Consider the following 13,490-nt stretch of genomic DNA (forward strand, 5'->3'; position numbering starts at 1 on the left):
TATATCAGCCTGTTGGATGTCACCTACACTGATCTGTCTAGTGGTTGTACAAGGAAAGTATTAGGGCACAGCCTGCTGTAGACAGATATATCAGCCTGTATGACGTCACCTACACTGATCTGTGTGATGGTTCTATGGCCTGCTGAGGAAGATATATGTCAGTCTATCACCTACCCTGATTTCCTGTCCGATGGCCTCGACAGTCGACTCTAGGGCCCGCGTGCCTCTCACAGCCTCGTCCTCGACGGTCTTCACTGTCTTCAGCAGCGACGTCACGTTTGTCACCATCACCTGACACAACATGGACAACATTAACAGTGGACACAGCAGCAACTACACACAGTGATGAACAACAAACATACAAACCTCACCCTCAACCCAAAGCCAGAACATGATATTACTGAACCACAGCACACCCCTATCTATGTTACAGCAAATATATCAGTCTGAAATATTCCTAAATGTTACCCAAAATGGCTTTGAGTAATTCCATGTGGCTTATACTAATCATGATAAATAGGTAAGCAAATATAGCCCACATTAACATAGAAATCAGGTTGAAGAATAAATGGAATGAATCAGAACTTAATTAGACCAAAGCCACTTCAACATAGTAAACCTAACTATGCTCAACAACAAAGTTAGAGATTATGAATATTTGGTGATATTTTTTGCAGTAAAGACTGAGCACACAATTTCATCAAAATATTCCAAATATTATTCACGATTCCTGACTTTTTGGGTTCTGTATATGTGTCGTTGAGTCACTTTTCTGCAGCTACATAAAGATCAACCCAGGGTCATGTCTTCGCCAAACTTCAGCAATCAACAAATTGGTACTACTGATGGAATCGAATAAGGGAACAATGAAAAGCAGAGGGAAACAAGCTTTACTGTCAGTACATTTGAAATAGCGTGCATACAATTCAAACACGTCAGAATCAAATGTTGAGATGTGTTTTTGTGCATTGTTTCCAACACATATTTGATGGACAAGGCTGGGGACCCATGATAGCATATTATTTTACTGTGTCTAAAACTAAATGTTCCCTTATTCATTCCATCTGTATATATATACAAACTTTCAACCAGCAGAAAGTTTCGCTTCCTATGACATGAGTCATATGAATGCTGTAGACTAATATTATCCCTGCAGTCCCCATAACAATCCTGGCAGCCATGTCTAAGCTGCAATCCCTGCTATGCATACAGCAGTGCAAAGACAATCCCTGTTTCGTATACACCAGTACTAGGACAATCCCTGTTTTGTAGACACCATCACTAGGACAATCCCTGCTATGCATACAACAGTGCAAAGACAATCCCTGTTTCGTATACACCAGTACTAGGACAATCCCTGCTTCGTGAACCCCAGTACTAGGACAATCCCTGTTTCGTTTACACCAGTACTAGGACAATCCCTACTTCGTGAACACCAACACAAGACAATCCCTGTTTCGTTTACACCAGCACTAGGACAATCCCTGTTTCGTTTACACCAGCATAAGTCAATCCCTGCTTCGTATACACCAGTACTAGGACAATCCCTGTTTTGAATACACCAGCACTAGGACAATCCCTGCTATGTATACACCAGCACTAGGGCAATCCCTGCTACGTATACATCAGCACTAGGACAATCCCTTCTTGTATACACCAACACCAGACAACCCCAGCTGCATATACACCAGCACTAGGACAATCCCTTCTTTCGTATACACCTTTACTAGGACAATCCCTTCTTTCGTATACACCAGCTCTAGGACAATCCCTTCTTGTATACACCAACACCAGACAACCCCAGCTGCATATACACCAGCACTAGGACAATCCCTTCTTTCGTATACACCAGCACTAGGACAATCCCTTCTTTCGTATACACCAGCACTAGGACAATCCCTTCTTTCGTATACACTAGCACAAGACAATCTCTGCTTCGTATACACCAGCTCTAGGACAATCCCTTCTTTCGTATACACCAGCTCTAGGACAATCCCTTCTTTCGTATACACCAGCTCTAGGACAATCCCTTCTTTCGTATACACCAGCTCTAGGACAATCCCTTCTTTCGTATACACCAGCTCTAGGACAATCCCTTCTTTCGTATACACCAGCTCCAGGACAATCCCTTCTTTCGTATACACCAGCTCTAGGACAATCCCTTCTTTCGTATACACCAGCACTAGGACAATCCCTTCTTTCGTATACACCAGCTCTAGGACAATCCCTTCTTTCTTATACACCAGCTCCAGGACAATCCCTTCTTTCGTATACACCAGCTCTAGGACAATCCCTTCTTTCGTATACACCAGCTCCAGGACAATCCCTTCTTTCGTATACACCAGCTTTAGGACAATCCCTTCTTTCGTATACACCAGCATTATGAAACTCATGTGTGGCTCTGGTCAATACATACCACTTACACAGGATCCTCCAACCCTGAACACAAGTATGTGGGCCTCACATCAGTCCATACCCCTTACATCATAAACTGTCCAACACCACTTAGATTTCCACAGTACACCAGCACTTCATGTCACTATAGGTCGGTCATACAAGGCATTAACCCGGGTGCTGCTGCAACGAGGCATCAGATTCCAACCCTCAAATGATGCTGTAGCAGTATCATAGTTCAGTGTCTGACAACCTAAGCAACTGAATCTGGAGCAAACAGTGATCAGCATCGACCCGCACCGTTGTGCATTGAGAGCTAGAGGGCTACAGGTAACGATACTTTTTAAAAAAATAGTCTATATCCAAGAATGATCCATACAAAGCCAGGCCCAACTTTCCCTATTTTCTTGCCTGTTACAACACAGAAAGCAATCCTGATTATCCTAGGGCAAACAAGAGATATTTACTATTGCAAGAGATGATATACATATCCATTTTGGCCAACCAATCCCCATGTTATCGCCTGTTACAACAAGAAAGGAGCTTGTGGTGTAGCTAGATCCCTCCTGTTCAACTACCATCCTTGAGAAAACCCTCGTCAGCAGCCATTCTGACCAACCAATCCCCATGTTATCGCCTGTTACAACAAGACAGGTGCTTGTGGTGTAGCTAGATCCCTCCTGTTCAACTACCATCCTTGAGAAAACCCACGTCAGCAGCCATTTTGCCCAACCAATCCCCATGTTATCGCCTGTTACAACAAGACATGTGCTTGTGGTGTAGCTAGATCCCTCCTGTTCAACTACCATCCTTGAGAAAACCCACGTCAGCAGCCATTTTGCCCAACCAATCCCCATGTTATCGCCTGTTACAACAAGACAGGTGCTTGTGGTGTAGCTAGATCCCTCCTGTTCAACTACCATCCTTGAGAAAACCCACGTCAGCAGCCATTTTGCCCAACCAATCCCCATGTTATCGCCTGTTACAACAAGACAGGTGCTTGTGGTGTAGCTAGATCCCTCCTGTTCAACTACCATCCTTGAGAAAACCCTCGTCAGCAGCCATTCTGACCAACCAATCCCCATGTTATCGCCTGTTACAACAAGACAGGTGCTTGTGGTGTAGCTAGATCCCTCCTGTTCAACTACCATCCTTGAGAAAACCCACGTCAGCAGCCATTTTGCCCAACCAATCCCCATGTTATCGCCTGTTACAACAAGACATGTGCTTGTGGTGTAGCTAGATCCCTCCTGTTCAACTACCATCCTTGAGAAAACCCACGTCAGCAGCCATTTTGCCCAACCAATCCCCATGTTATCGCCTGTTACAACAAGACAGGTGCTTGTGGTGTAGCTAGATCCCTCCTGTTCAACTACCATCCTTGAGAAAACCCACGTCAGCAGCCATTTTGCCCAACCAATCCCCATGTTATCGCCTGTTACAACAAGACAGGTGCTTGTGGTGTAGCTAGATCCCTCCTGTTCAACTACCATCCTTGAGAAAACCCACGTCAGCAGCCATTTTGCCCAACCAATCCCCATGTTATCGCCTGTTACAACAAGACAGGTGCTTGTGGTGTAGCTAGATCCCTCCTGTTCAACTACCATCCTTGAGAAAACCCTTGTCAGCAGCCATTTTGACCAACCAATCCCTATGTTATCGCCTGTTACAACAAGACAGGTGCTTGTGGTGTAGCTAGATCCCTCCTTTTCAACTACCATCTTTGAGAAAAACCACGTTTGTAGCCATTTTGACCAACCAATGCCTAGTTATCGCCTGTTACAACAAGACAGGTGCTTGTGGTGTAGCTAGATCCCTCCTGTTCAACTACCATCCTTGAGAAAACCCTTGTCAGCAGTCATTTTGACCAACCAATCCCCATGTTATCGCCTGTTACAACATGACAGGTGCTTGTGGTGTAGCTAGATCACTCCTGTTCAACTACCATCCTTGAGAAAACCCTTGTCAGCAGCCATTTTGACCAACCAATCCCCATGTTATCGCCTGTTACAACAAGACAGGTGCTTGTGGTGTAGCTAGATCCCCGTTACCCTAGACACACCCAGCAGCAGCTGTGAGGCTGTGTGACACACTGACTATATTTGACCAACCAATCCCATGTAATCTCCTGTTACAACATGACAGGTGCTTTTGGTGTAGCTAGATCCCCATTACCCTAGACACACCCAGCAGCAGCTGTGAGGCTGTGTGACACACTGACTATATTTGACCAACCAATCCCATGTAATCGCCTGTTACAACAAGACAGGTGCTTGTGGTGTGACTAGATCCCCGCTACCCTAGACACACCCAGCAGCAGCTGTGAGGCTGTGTGACACGCTGACTACGTTTGTTAGTCACACAAGCAGAGAAAACAAGGACAGCGAAGCACGGACAGTGTTTATTTATTTCTACATGACAATACACAAATAATACTTAGCTCAATAGTCAGAAAAATAGGCTAAAAATGAACAACTGCTTACAAACTTTTATATCAAATATACTGACTTACACCTCGGTATTTAACAAACAACACAAAGATGAAATTTAGTTCAAGAATGGTTTTAAGTGGGACATCAATTAGAGACATATTTTAGGTAATTTGTGGCTTAATTGACAAATATTTTGGGAAAAAAAGTACTTTCACACTGCGATGAATGTTATTTCTAAACGAAAATGTCACAGGCAAATATAACATGACATGTCTCTACACAAATGATATGTATGATATTCTGTATACAGCTATATACGTTATCTGAGACATTCAGCTCCAAGTATATAGTACACAACCACAAGTTTACTGAACACAGGTAGGAATATCAATATTTTAAATATGGACAAAAATAACCAAACTTTAACACTTACATTCTTGAGTGGTTGATAATCATATACAATAAAAATATTTTTGGATTATTTTTGAAATAAACTCAGCACAAATCATGCAAACACCAACAAAGGCTTACGTACCTCATGCTCTATGTTGAAACTGAAATGTTTCTATCCAGTCAATCTGTCGGTAATTCTAATTTATTTAAAAAAATAAAAAATGGACTACAAAATATTTTGAAAATAAAAAACAGATACATATTTCAATGAAGTTCATAAATATTTTCTTGCTTCTTGGGTATAACTACTTAATGTGACGGAAGTTCCCCAACCAATTTCTGGATCCCACCTCAAAAAGAGGCTCAGAATACACTTCTTAAAATCTGACTTTTCCAAAGCCCACTTTGTTAAAACTCTGCTTAAACGTTTCAGTTGCTGGAGTATAGTATGACTGTGATTGCCCTCTGTTAAACAGGGCAGTTCTGTTACATGGCTACGGAATCTCTAGGCGAGCTGTTATGTCTGACTATGTGCTCTAACACCATGCAATCCTCAGCTCCAGTGCATATTAACAACCAATGAAAAGGCAGCATCAATGATTTCAGCCAATCAGGCATGATGTTCACTAATATGAAGGACGACAACCATTCATAAAGGGGGGTAACTCTAATGTTCGATTCTAAGGGGAGGTTACTCTACAGGTGCTGAACTGGCAAACAAGTGCAGTTAATCATTTAACAAAGTTTCAAGGCACTTTTGAATATTCTTTGGTATTGGTTATCAACAAATGTAATGATGTTAATGATTCTGATCTAGATGATGGAACCAGGTAAGCATACACAACAAAGACAGGTCTATCCCACACAACAGACACTGAAGTGCAATAGCCGGCCGACCGTTTCTCGGACAGGCGGCTACGACGCACACGCACTTCATGCGAACAAAGAACGTAAAAACCTGACATCGGCAGAGTCAATTACTCTTGACCTCTGAAACCACGGAAAGGAAACATAAACATCAACACAGAGTCAACTGAAAATGAAATCTTACAGCACCCTACCTAGCTGAGATTTAACAAGGATTTATACCATTCACGTTTCCTCATAGAACAGTTCAAGTTTGTAAGCAGTTTTATCATGAATACAGAAAATAAATAAAACAAAACAGCATATTAAGAATCGGAGCTACAGATCTTGGAAGGATTCCGCGTGAATGGAAGGATTTCTGGGTGTTGCTGTCACAAACCATGGACTTGTTCCAATTTCATTCCAAACTGAGAATTTTTACTGACAGCTGCTGCACCCTTGGGGCAGATTATTGGCCCCTTGGCAGGTCGAGATACATTCCTGACTAAGAGTAAACATTTCCTTTTCTGGCCTGTTTCAAGAATGATCTAAGAATGCCTAACTGGAATCGATTCCAGTCAAAGATGAGGCATTTCACATTTTTGAGACAATGCGATGGTTGACAATTCGTTTCCATCATCAAAACTTGTTAGTTGTTCCTGTTCTTTGAGATCATTACTCTATGGCATTATTTACATGTTATCTTATTCTTGTCAAGTAATGATGCTGATGTTTCTGATTCTAGGTGGACAAGTCCATCAAACCTGACACTGGAATCTCAGGCTGAAGTAGCTTATGTTGTATCTCCCTTAGTTCAAACTTAATTGGAAACTTGTCTTCGTGATTTCACTTTAGTGTGTGACAAAAAGTTATAAGTCCCGACTTGTCTCTCTATTTATCCAATCTGTAGACGTTAGTGTACAGTCTGGACTATGATTAGCTGTTGGAGACAGGACGAAAGCGACTCAGACTTTGACTACTGCGTAAAGTTTCAGACCACCTCGTTATAATTTAGTCGTTGCAACACACCTGTCCATGATCTGAAATCCCCATTCACCGAGCTTCCTTCCCAAGATGGTCTAGACGGAGTTAGTAGGGAGGTGGGGTGAGTGTCAGCTGGGCTACAGTTAGATACTAGGTCACATAACCTACACAGCTGCAACACACGGACACAACACTCCATACTTGTGTCTAAGAGAAGGACACAACACTCTCAGTTGTGTCGACACACAGGGACCCAACACACAACACTGGGACACAAGAACCCACACACTTGGACCTAGCGGAGAAGTCAGTACAGACGGTACAGGCTGGTCAGTGGAAGACACATTACTCTGTAGGAAGGCATTTAGAGATCAAATATTTATGTGTCAGCCAAATAACAATCATTATTGTGTAGATAGACACACCCCATCTTAACCCGTCTCCATCTTGTCTTGAACTGATAAACATAAGAGTGTCTTGTGACCATTACACATTGCAGAAATATGTCTGTCCACAGATTTACCTCCCCCTCTCAAAACCCACAACAGAGTTATCCCCCCATTTAAAAAACCCACACTAGAGTTATCTCCCCTTCAAAACCCACAACAGTCATCCCCCCATTAAAAAACCCACACTAGAGTTATCTCCCCTTCAAAACCCACAACAGAGTTATCCCCCCATTAAAAAACCCACACTAGAGTTATCTCCCCTTTCAAAACCCACAACAGAGTTATCCCCCCATTTAAAAAACCCACACTAGAGTTATCTCCCCTTCAAAACCCACAACAGAGTTATCCCCCCATTAAAAAAACCCACACTAGAGTCATCTCCCCTTCAAAACCCACAACAGAGTCATCCCCCCATTAAAAAACCCACACTAGAGTTATCTCCCCTTCAAAACCCACACAACAGAGTTATCACCCCTTTCAAAACCCCATTAAAAAAACACACACTAGAATTATCTCCCCCTTTAAGAAAACACTCAAAAGAGTCATCTCCCACCCACAAACAACATGATAGTGGTAATTACTATTTTCTCCCCCTTAAAAAAATGCAGAACTCGGCAATCAGTAAAATTATTTGCAAGTTCACAAACATCAACATCACATCTTATCTCCTTCTGGACAAAATGAAAAACCGAGTTGTCTTCTAACTACATTAGAGTTATCTCCCTTCCCACAACTACAAATCTGGTATCTGTCATCTGTACACAGAAGATCATATCTCCCGCTCTCATAGATCAGGCTATTGAAGCGTACTGAATGATCCACCACATCACTAGGAATCAAATTTCTACAGGATTACTTTAAACCAGCACTGCACGGAGGAGTGAGTGAGTGAGTGAGTATGGTTTTACGACGCTTTTAGCAATATTCCAGCAATATCACGGCGGGGGACACCAGAAATGGGCTTCACACATTGTACCCATGTCAGGAATCGAACCCAGGTCTTCGGCGTGACGAGCGAACGCTTTAACCACTAGGCTACACGACCGCCCCACTGCACGGAGGAGGAAAATGTACTTTTCAGTCTTCTAACTTTCTGAGCTGTGCTGTTACAAAATGTGATTCTGAACACACTCCCAGATCCGGCTGAGACATAAACAGGCTTCAAGAATCAGTTTGCATCAGCTTTGTTTGTTTGTTTGTTGTTTAACACCATTCGGCAATATTCCAGCTACATGACGGCTGTTGACAAATCCAGCGATTGACATCATGAGCATCGATCTAGACAATTGGGATACGATGACATGCAATCAGCCAAGTCAGCAAGCCTGACACCCGATCACAGGTTGCAAGGGACCAATTCTAACCCAAGATCCCCTAGGGTTTGAGCACTGCTCACAAAGTTGGCAACTAGTTTCCTTGTAGTTACAGTCCCCCTCTACACAAATACACAGACTGACATATCGACACAGATAGTTCACAGGAGACAGAACAGCCCACCACGACATCGTGCAGTGGTGGACAGAAGCTGGAAACCTTTACTGGCTGGATTAGTTATAACATGACAGGACAACCGAAAAGCCTGACATTCTACAAGCCCTGGGGTCACCTTTACCATTAAACCAACTGCCTTGGGAGGAACTACAACCCTGAATCTAGTGCTACATTCAGCCCTGCATCCCACACCCACGTATTGCCCAGTATGGCTGGTAGCCTAGGCTAGTACACACACCTTTACTACTGTCTGAAACAAGGCTAGTAGACTAGTCCTGACTAGTGAGAGGACCGTGTACAGAGCTGATGTTAGCAGAGAGCCATGCGGGTTAGACACAAGGACAACAGTGAGCACCTACCTTGGCCGAGTCTTTCAGGTGTAGCATGGCGGGGTCGTTGACACTCTTCCCCGAGGCGTTCTTGGTCGCGCTGATGAGGTCGGACAGAGCGGAGGCGACATCCTTGACGGCGTTGATCAGGAGGACCTGCAGGTCGATACAGGATATCAGTGAAGAGTTTATTGACAGTTTTATGCTAGGATCAACAATATTACTAAGAGGCATCAACCACAAACTAGGAATACCTGGGGTAATTGGGGTCCCAAAAAAATATTAATATTATTATATTATATTATGAATTTGCATTGCACATTTTCCAATTCACAACTGCTCAAATGTGTTTAGACCATAACAGCTCTTATAACTACCGGTCACTGGATCAGTGAGTGAGTGAGTGTGAGTGAGTTGGGTTTAACGCCGCTTTAAACATTATTCCAGTTATATCACGGCGTGTCAGCTTAATGTGGGAGGAAAGCCCGAAGTGATGCAGGTCTCAGACGTTTACCACTTCGGTGAAACCCATGAGCACGGGTATTGTGCTGATCAACCTAGAAACATAATCGGGGCGAACCGGGATTCGAACCCACAATCATAGGTTTCTGGCGTGCCCAAGGGACGCAACTCTGCACAGCGAATCGCGGCGCCTAAGATGACTGGGCCACCTGTGCCCCCCGGATCAGTGTGCACTGACGTTTAGTCTCAGCTCCCAGGAGAGTATCAACCCAAGGAACGTGAGAGGAGCGAGAAGGTTAACAGTCACATTTTCATTGAATCCTACAGGGTACCCATTCACTGCTGGGTGAAAAGAGGCAGACATTTTAAACAAAGTCATTTGCCTAAAGGGACACTACATGCTACCATTTTCAAGCCAATTGGAACACAAGGTAAAAAGACTGGACAAACAAGTAAACAATTATTGTTCAAGTGTCATGTCCCTGTGTAAACAATTATTGTTCAAGTGTCATGTCCCTGTGTAAACAATTATTGTTCAAGTGTCATGTCCCTGTGTAAACAATTATTGTTCAAGTGTCGTGTCCCTGTGTAAACAATTATTGTTCAAGTGTCGTGTGTTCTTTACCTGTGGGGGCGGTCGGGTAGCCTAGTGGTTAAAGCGTTCGCTCGTCACGCCGAAGACCCGGGTTCGATTCCCGACATGGGTACAATGTGTGAAGCCCATTTCTGGTGTCCCCCGCCGTGATATTGCTGGAATATTGCTAAAAGCGGCGTAAAACCATAGTCAGTCAGTCAGTCAGTCTTTACCTGTGCTTCTGGCTGTTCAGACCCCAGCGATCCCGCCCCCAGCTTAACCACATCAGCGAGTCTCGTGATGGTCTTCACAGCTGTCTGAGCAGCTGCCGCAAGCTGTTCCTGATTGGATGCTGCCCCGGCAACCAGAGTCTTAGTATCCTCAACCAGGGCCTTGGCTGTCTTCAGGATGCTCTCCCTGGAACATGGATGATTAATGGTTCATGAAATATTCCAAAGGAACTGTTACTGTGCTATAAGGACGTGTGCAACAATGAGTTCATATTCACTGTGCAAGTCACACTGTTGTGTATCCTAAATCTTTAAACGACATAATGTAAGCCACTCTATTGCCAAGACTGTCAATAAGATCCCCACCTGTGATCAGCAAAGGATTCAGAGCCATCAGCATTGAGGGTTCCGGCTGTAGCAAACATGATGGTGGTGTCCAAGTCGCCGATGATGCCGCTGACGGTGCTCGCTGCGTTGATGCAGGCCTGTGTGCCACGTGACCCGGCCTGGAGGGATGCCAGGACGAAGGAGACCTGCAAGACAGGAACAGCGTTAGACCAAGGTCAATAGACAGACCCAGGTCATTAGTCAGACCAAGGTCAATAGACAGACCAAGGTCAATAATCATACCCAGGTCAACAGTCAGATCAAGGTCAATAGTCACATCAAGGTCAATAGGCAGACCAAGGGCCATGGTTCGGCAGAATTAATTATGACTTCCAAACAAAGACACACAGGTAGGTACAATCAATTATGACTTTCAGGTCAAGACCTACAGGTAGGTACAATAAATTATGACTTTCATGTCAAGGCCTACAGGTAGGTACAATCAATTATGACTTTCATGTCAAGGCCCAAAGGTAGGTACAATCAATTATGAATTTCAGGCCAAGGCCCAAAGGTAGGTACAATCAATTATGGCTTTCAGATCAAGGCCCAAAGGTAGGTACAATCAATTATGACTTTCAGATCAAGGCCCAAAGGTAGGTACAATCAATTATGACTTTCAGATCAAGGCCCAAAGGTAGGTACAATCAATTATGACTTTCAGATCAAGGCCCAAAGGTAGGTACAATCAATTATGACTTTCAGATCAAGGCCCAAAGGTAGGTACAAGCAATTATGACTTTCAGACCAAGGCCTACAGGTAGGCAAAATCAATCATATGAGTCTGACTAAGGTCCACTGATCAATAGATAGATTGAGACAATTCTGCATCAAGTTCTGTGTCACTATGAGAGGACACCCACCTTCTCTGAGATGCTCTTGGCGTGTTCTGACAGGTCCTTCCTGGCGTAGGAGTCGGTGGGGTTGGCCTGGAGGTTGCCAGCATCCTGCACCACCTCCACACAGCTCCGGCCCAGGTCCTGCACAGCCGTCCGGATCCGGTTGCCGATCTACACAGAAATATGTACAGTGTACATCCCTTCAGCAATATAGAACCAATTACCGTTACACTTTACACTGCAACAACACAGTCATCTGAGATGTTGTCACCTGGGCACGCCAGAAACCTATGATTGTGGGTTCAAATCCAGGTTCCCCTGATTATGTTTCCAGGTTTGTCAGCACCATACCCATGCTCATGGGTGTCACCAAAGTGGTAAATGTCTGAGGCCTGCATCACTTCAGGCTTTCCTCCCACTTCAAGCTGACATGCCGTAAAATAACTTAGATACTGTTCAAAGCAGGCATAAAACCCAACTCACTCACTTAAAATAAGCTGATCTTACTAGACCAGAAGAATTTTTACTGGAATTGGCTTCAGACTAGTTGCTGATATCACAGACTGAAACTGTACGAGACAACAAATATGGGAGGCTGTATGGTATGGGAGGCTGTGCTGTGGGGCTACAGAACAATGGTGGTCAGCTGTATGGGAGGCTGTGCTGTGGGGCTACAGAACAATGGTGGTCAGCTGTATGGGAGGCTGTGCTGTGGGGCTACAGAACAATGGTGGGCAGCTGTATGGGGGGCTGTGCTGTGGGGCTATAGAACAATGTGGGCAGCTGTATGGGAGGCTCTCCTGTGGGGCTACAGAACAATGTGGGCAGCTGTATGGGAGGCTGTGCTGTGGAGCTACAGAACAATGCTGGGCAGCTATATGGGAGGCTGTGCTGTATGGGAGGCTGTGCTGTATGGGAGGCTGTGCTGTGGAGCTACAGAACAATGGTGGGCAGCTTACTTCGAGGTTGTTGGTGGCGGCGGCGGCTCCGCGGGAGTTGTTGGAGAGTTGGCTGTAGTCCCGGGTCAACAGGTTGGCCAGCTGCCCCAGGTCCTGCACGTTGGTGGTGGACTTGCCGATCTGAAGCACAACACAAACTATCAGTGTGAAGCATTGAAGGACTGATGACGTATTCCTAATAAGCTTTTCCAGAGCCAAGTCAAGACAGTTATGCTGTCCAGAGGGCTTTTCAGACTTTGTCGAGGAGTCCATTACGTAATCACTCTTCAGGAAAGAATGGTTTCCAGTTTATATCCACCACTACATCACGTCATGGAGGAATGTTCTGTTTCCTGTGAACTATTGTGTCAGGTCACACATAAGGGTGTCGATATGTGTCAACTATGTTTTCAACATTAAGCCTGCTGTTCTCACCATGTCCTGTGCTGACCGGGCAATCTGTTTACTAAGGCGCACCATGTTGGTCTGGTAGTCCACAAACGATGTTCCCTCCGTGGCGATAATCTCGTCAGTCTGGAACAGTCACAGCTCAATTATTACCTCCTGCACAATTACCTTCACACACTATAAACTGGGAACAGTATTAAATAATCTTTATCAAGTAAAATCTGTACTGGAAATTGCCTCCCAGTAGGATCCAAGAAAGAAGTGCTTTCAAAGAAATAGTTTCTTTTGCAGTTATGTGATCAACAACAAAATCACAGTCTAACACATTCAAAGG

At 44.3% G+C, this 13,490-nt stretch overlaps 2 protein-coding genes across 18 annotated transcripts in view; both read right to left on the reverse strand.

Annotated features, from left to right (window-relative positions):
• LOC125379335 (talin-1-like) overlaps positions 1 to 13,490 on the reverse strand; it is a 96,082-nt gene that overhangs the window by 22,004 nt on the left and 60,588 nt on the right. For 16 of the 17 annotated variants that reach the window (XM_048395676.1, XM_048395679.1, XM_048395669.1 and 13 more), the window contains 7 exons: positions 13,184 to 13,282; positions 12,770 to 12,889; positions 11,835 to 11,981; positions 10,951 to 11,117; positions 10,588 to 10,771; positions 9,349 to 9,474; positions 175 to 291 (listed from right to left, as the gene is read on the reverse strand). In XM_048395676.1, coding sequence (XP_048251633.1) covers positions 175 to 291; positions 9,349 to 9,474; positions 10,588 to 10,771; positions 10,951 to 11,117; positions 11,835 to 11,981; positions 12,770 to 12,889; positions 13,184 to 13,282 — 960 coding nt within the window. Of the gene's footprint in view, positions 1 to 174; positions 292 to 4,780; positions 6,210 to 9,348; positions 9,475 to 10,587; positions 10,772 to 10,950; positions 11,118 to 11,834; positions 11,982 to 12,769; positions 12,890 to 13,183; positions 13,283 to 13,490 lie in introns of those variants that run through there. The other variant, XM_048395682.1, reaches the window with a different exon arrangement.
• LOC124111860 (talin-1-like) overlaps positions 4,781 to 13,490 on the reverse strand; it is a 325,376-nt gene continuing 316,666 nt past the window's right edge. Inside the window, exon 51 of the transcript XR_007220682.1 lies at positions 4,781 to 4,908. The gene's annotated coding sequence lies outside the window, so the exon portion shown is untranslated. The remainder of the gene's footprint in view (positions 4,909 to 13,490) is intronic.

This window comes from Haliotis rufescens, unplaced genomic scaffold (genome assembly GCF_023055435.1).
Source record: "Haliotis rufescens isolate VD_foot unplaced genomic scaffold, xgHalRufe1.0.p SCAF_14, whole genome shotgun sequence".
Taxonomy (NCBI): Eukaryota; Metazoa; Mollusca; class Gastropoda; order Lepetellida; family Haliotidae; genus Haliotis; species Haliotis rufescens.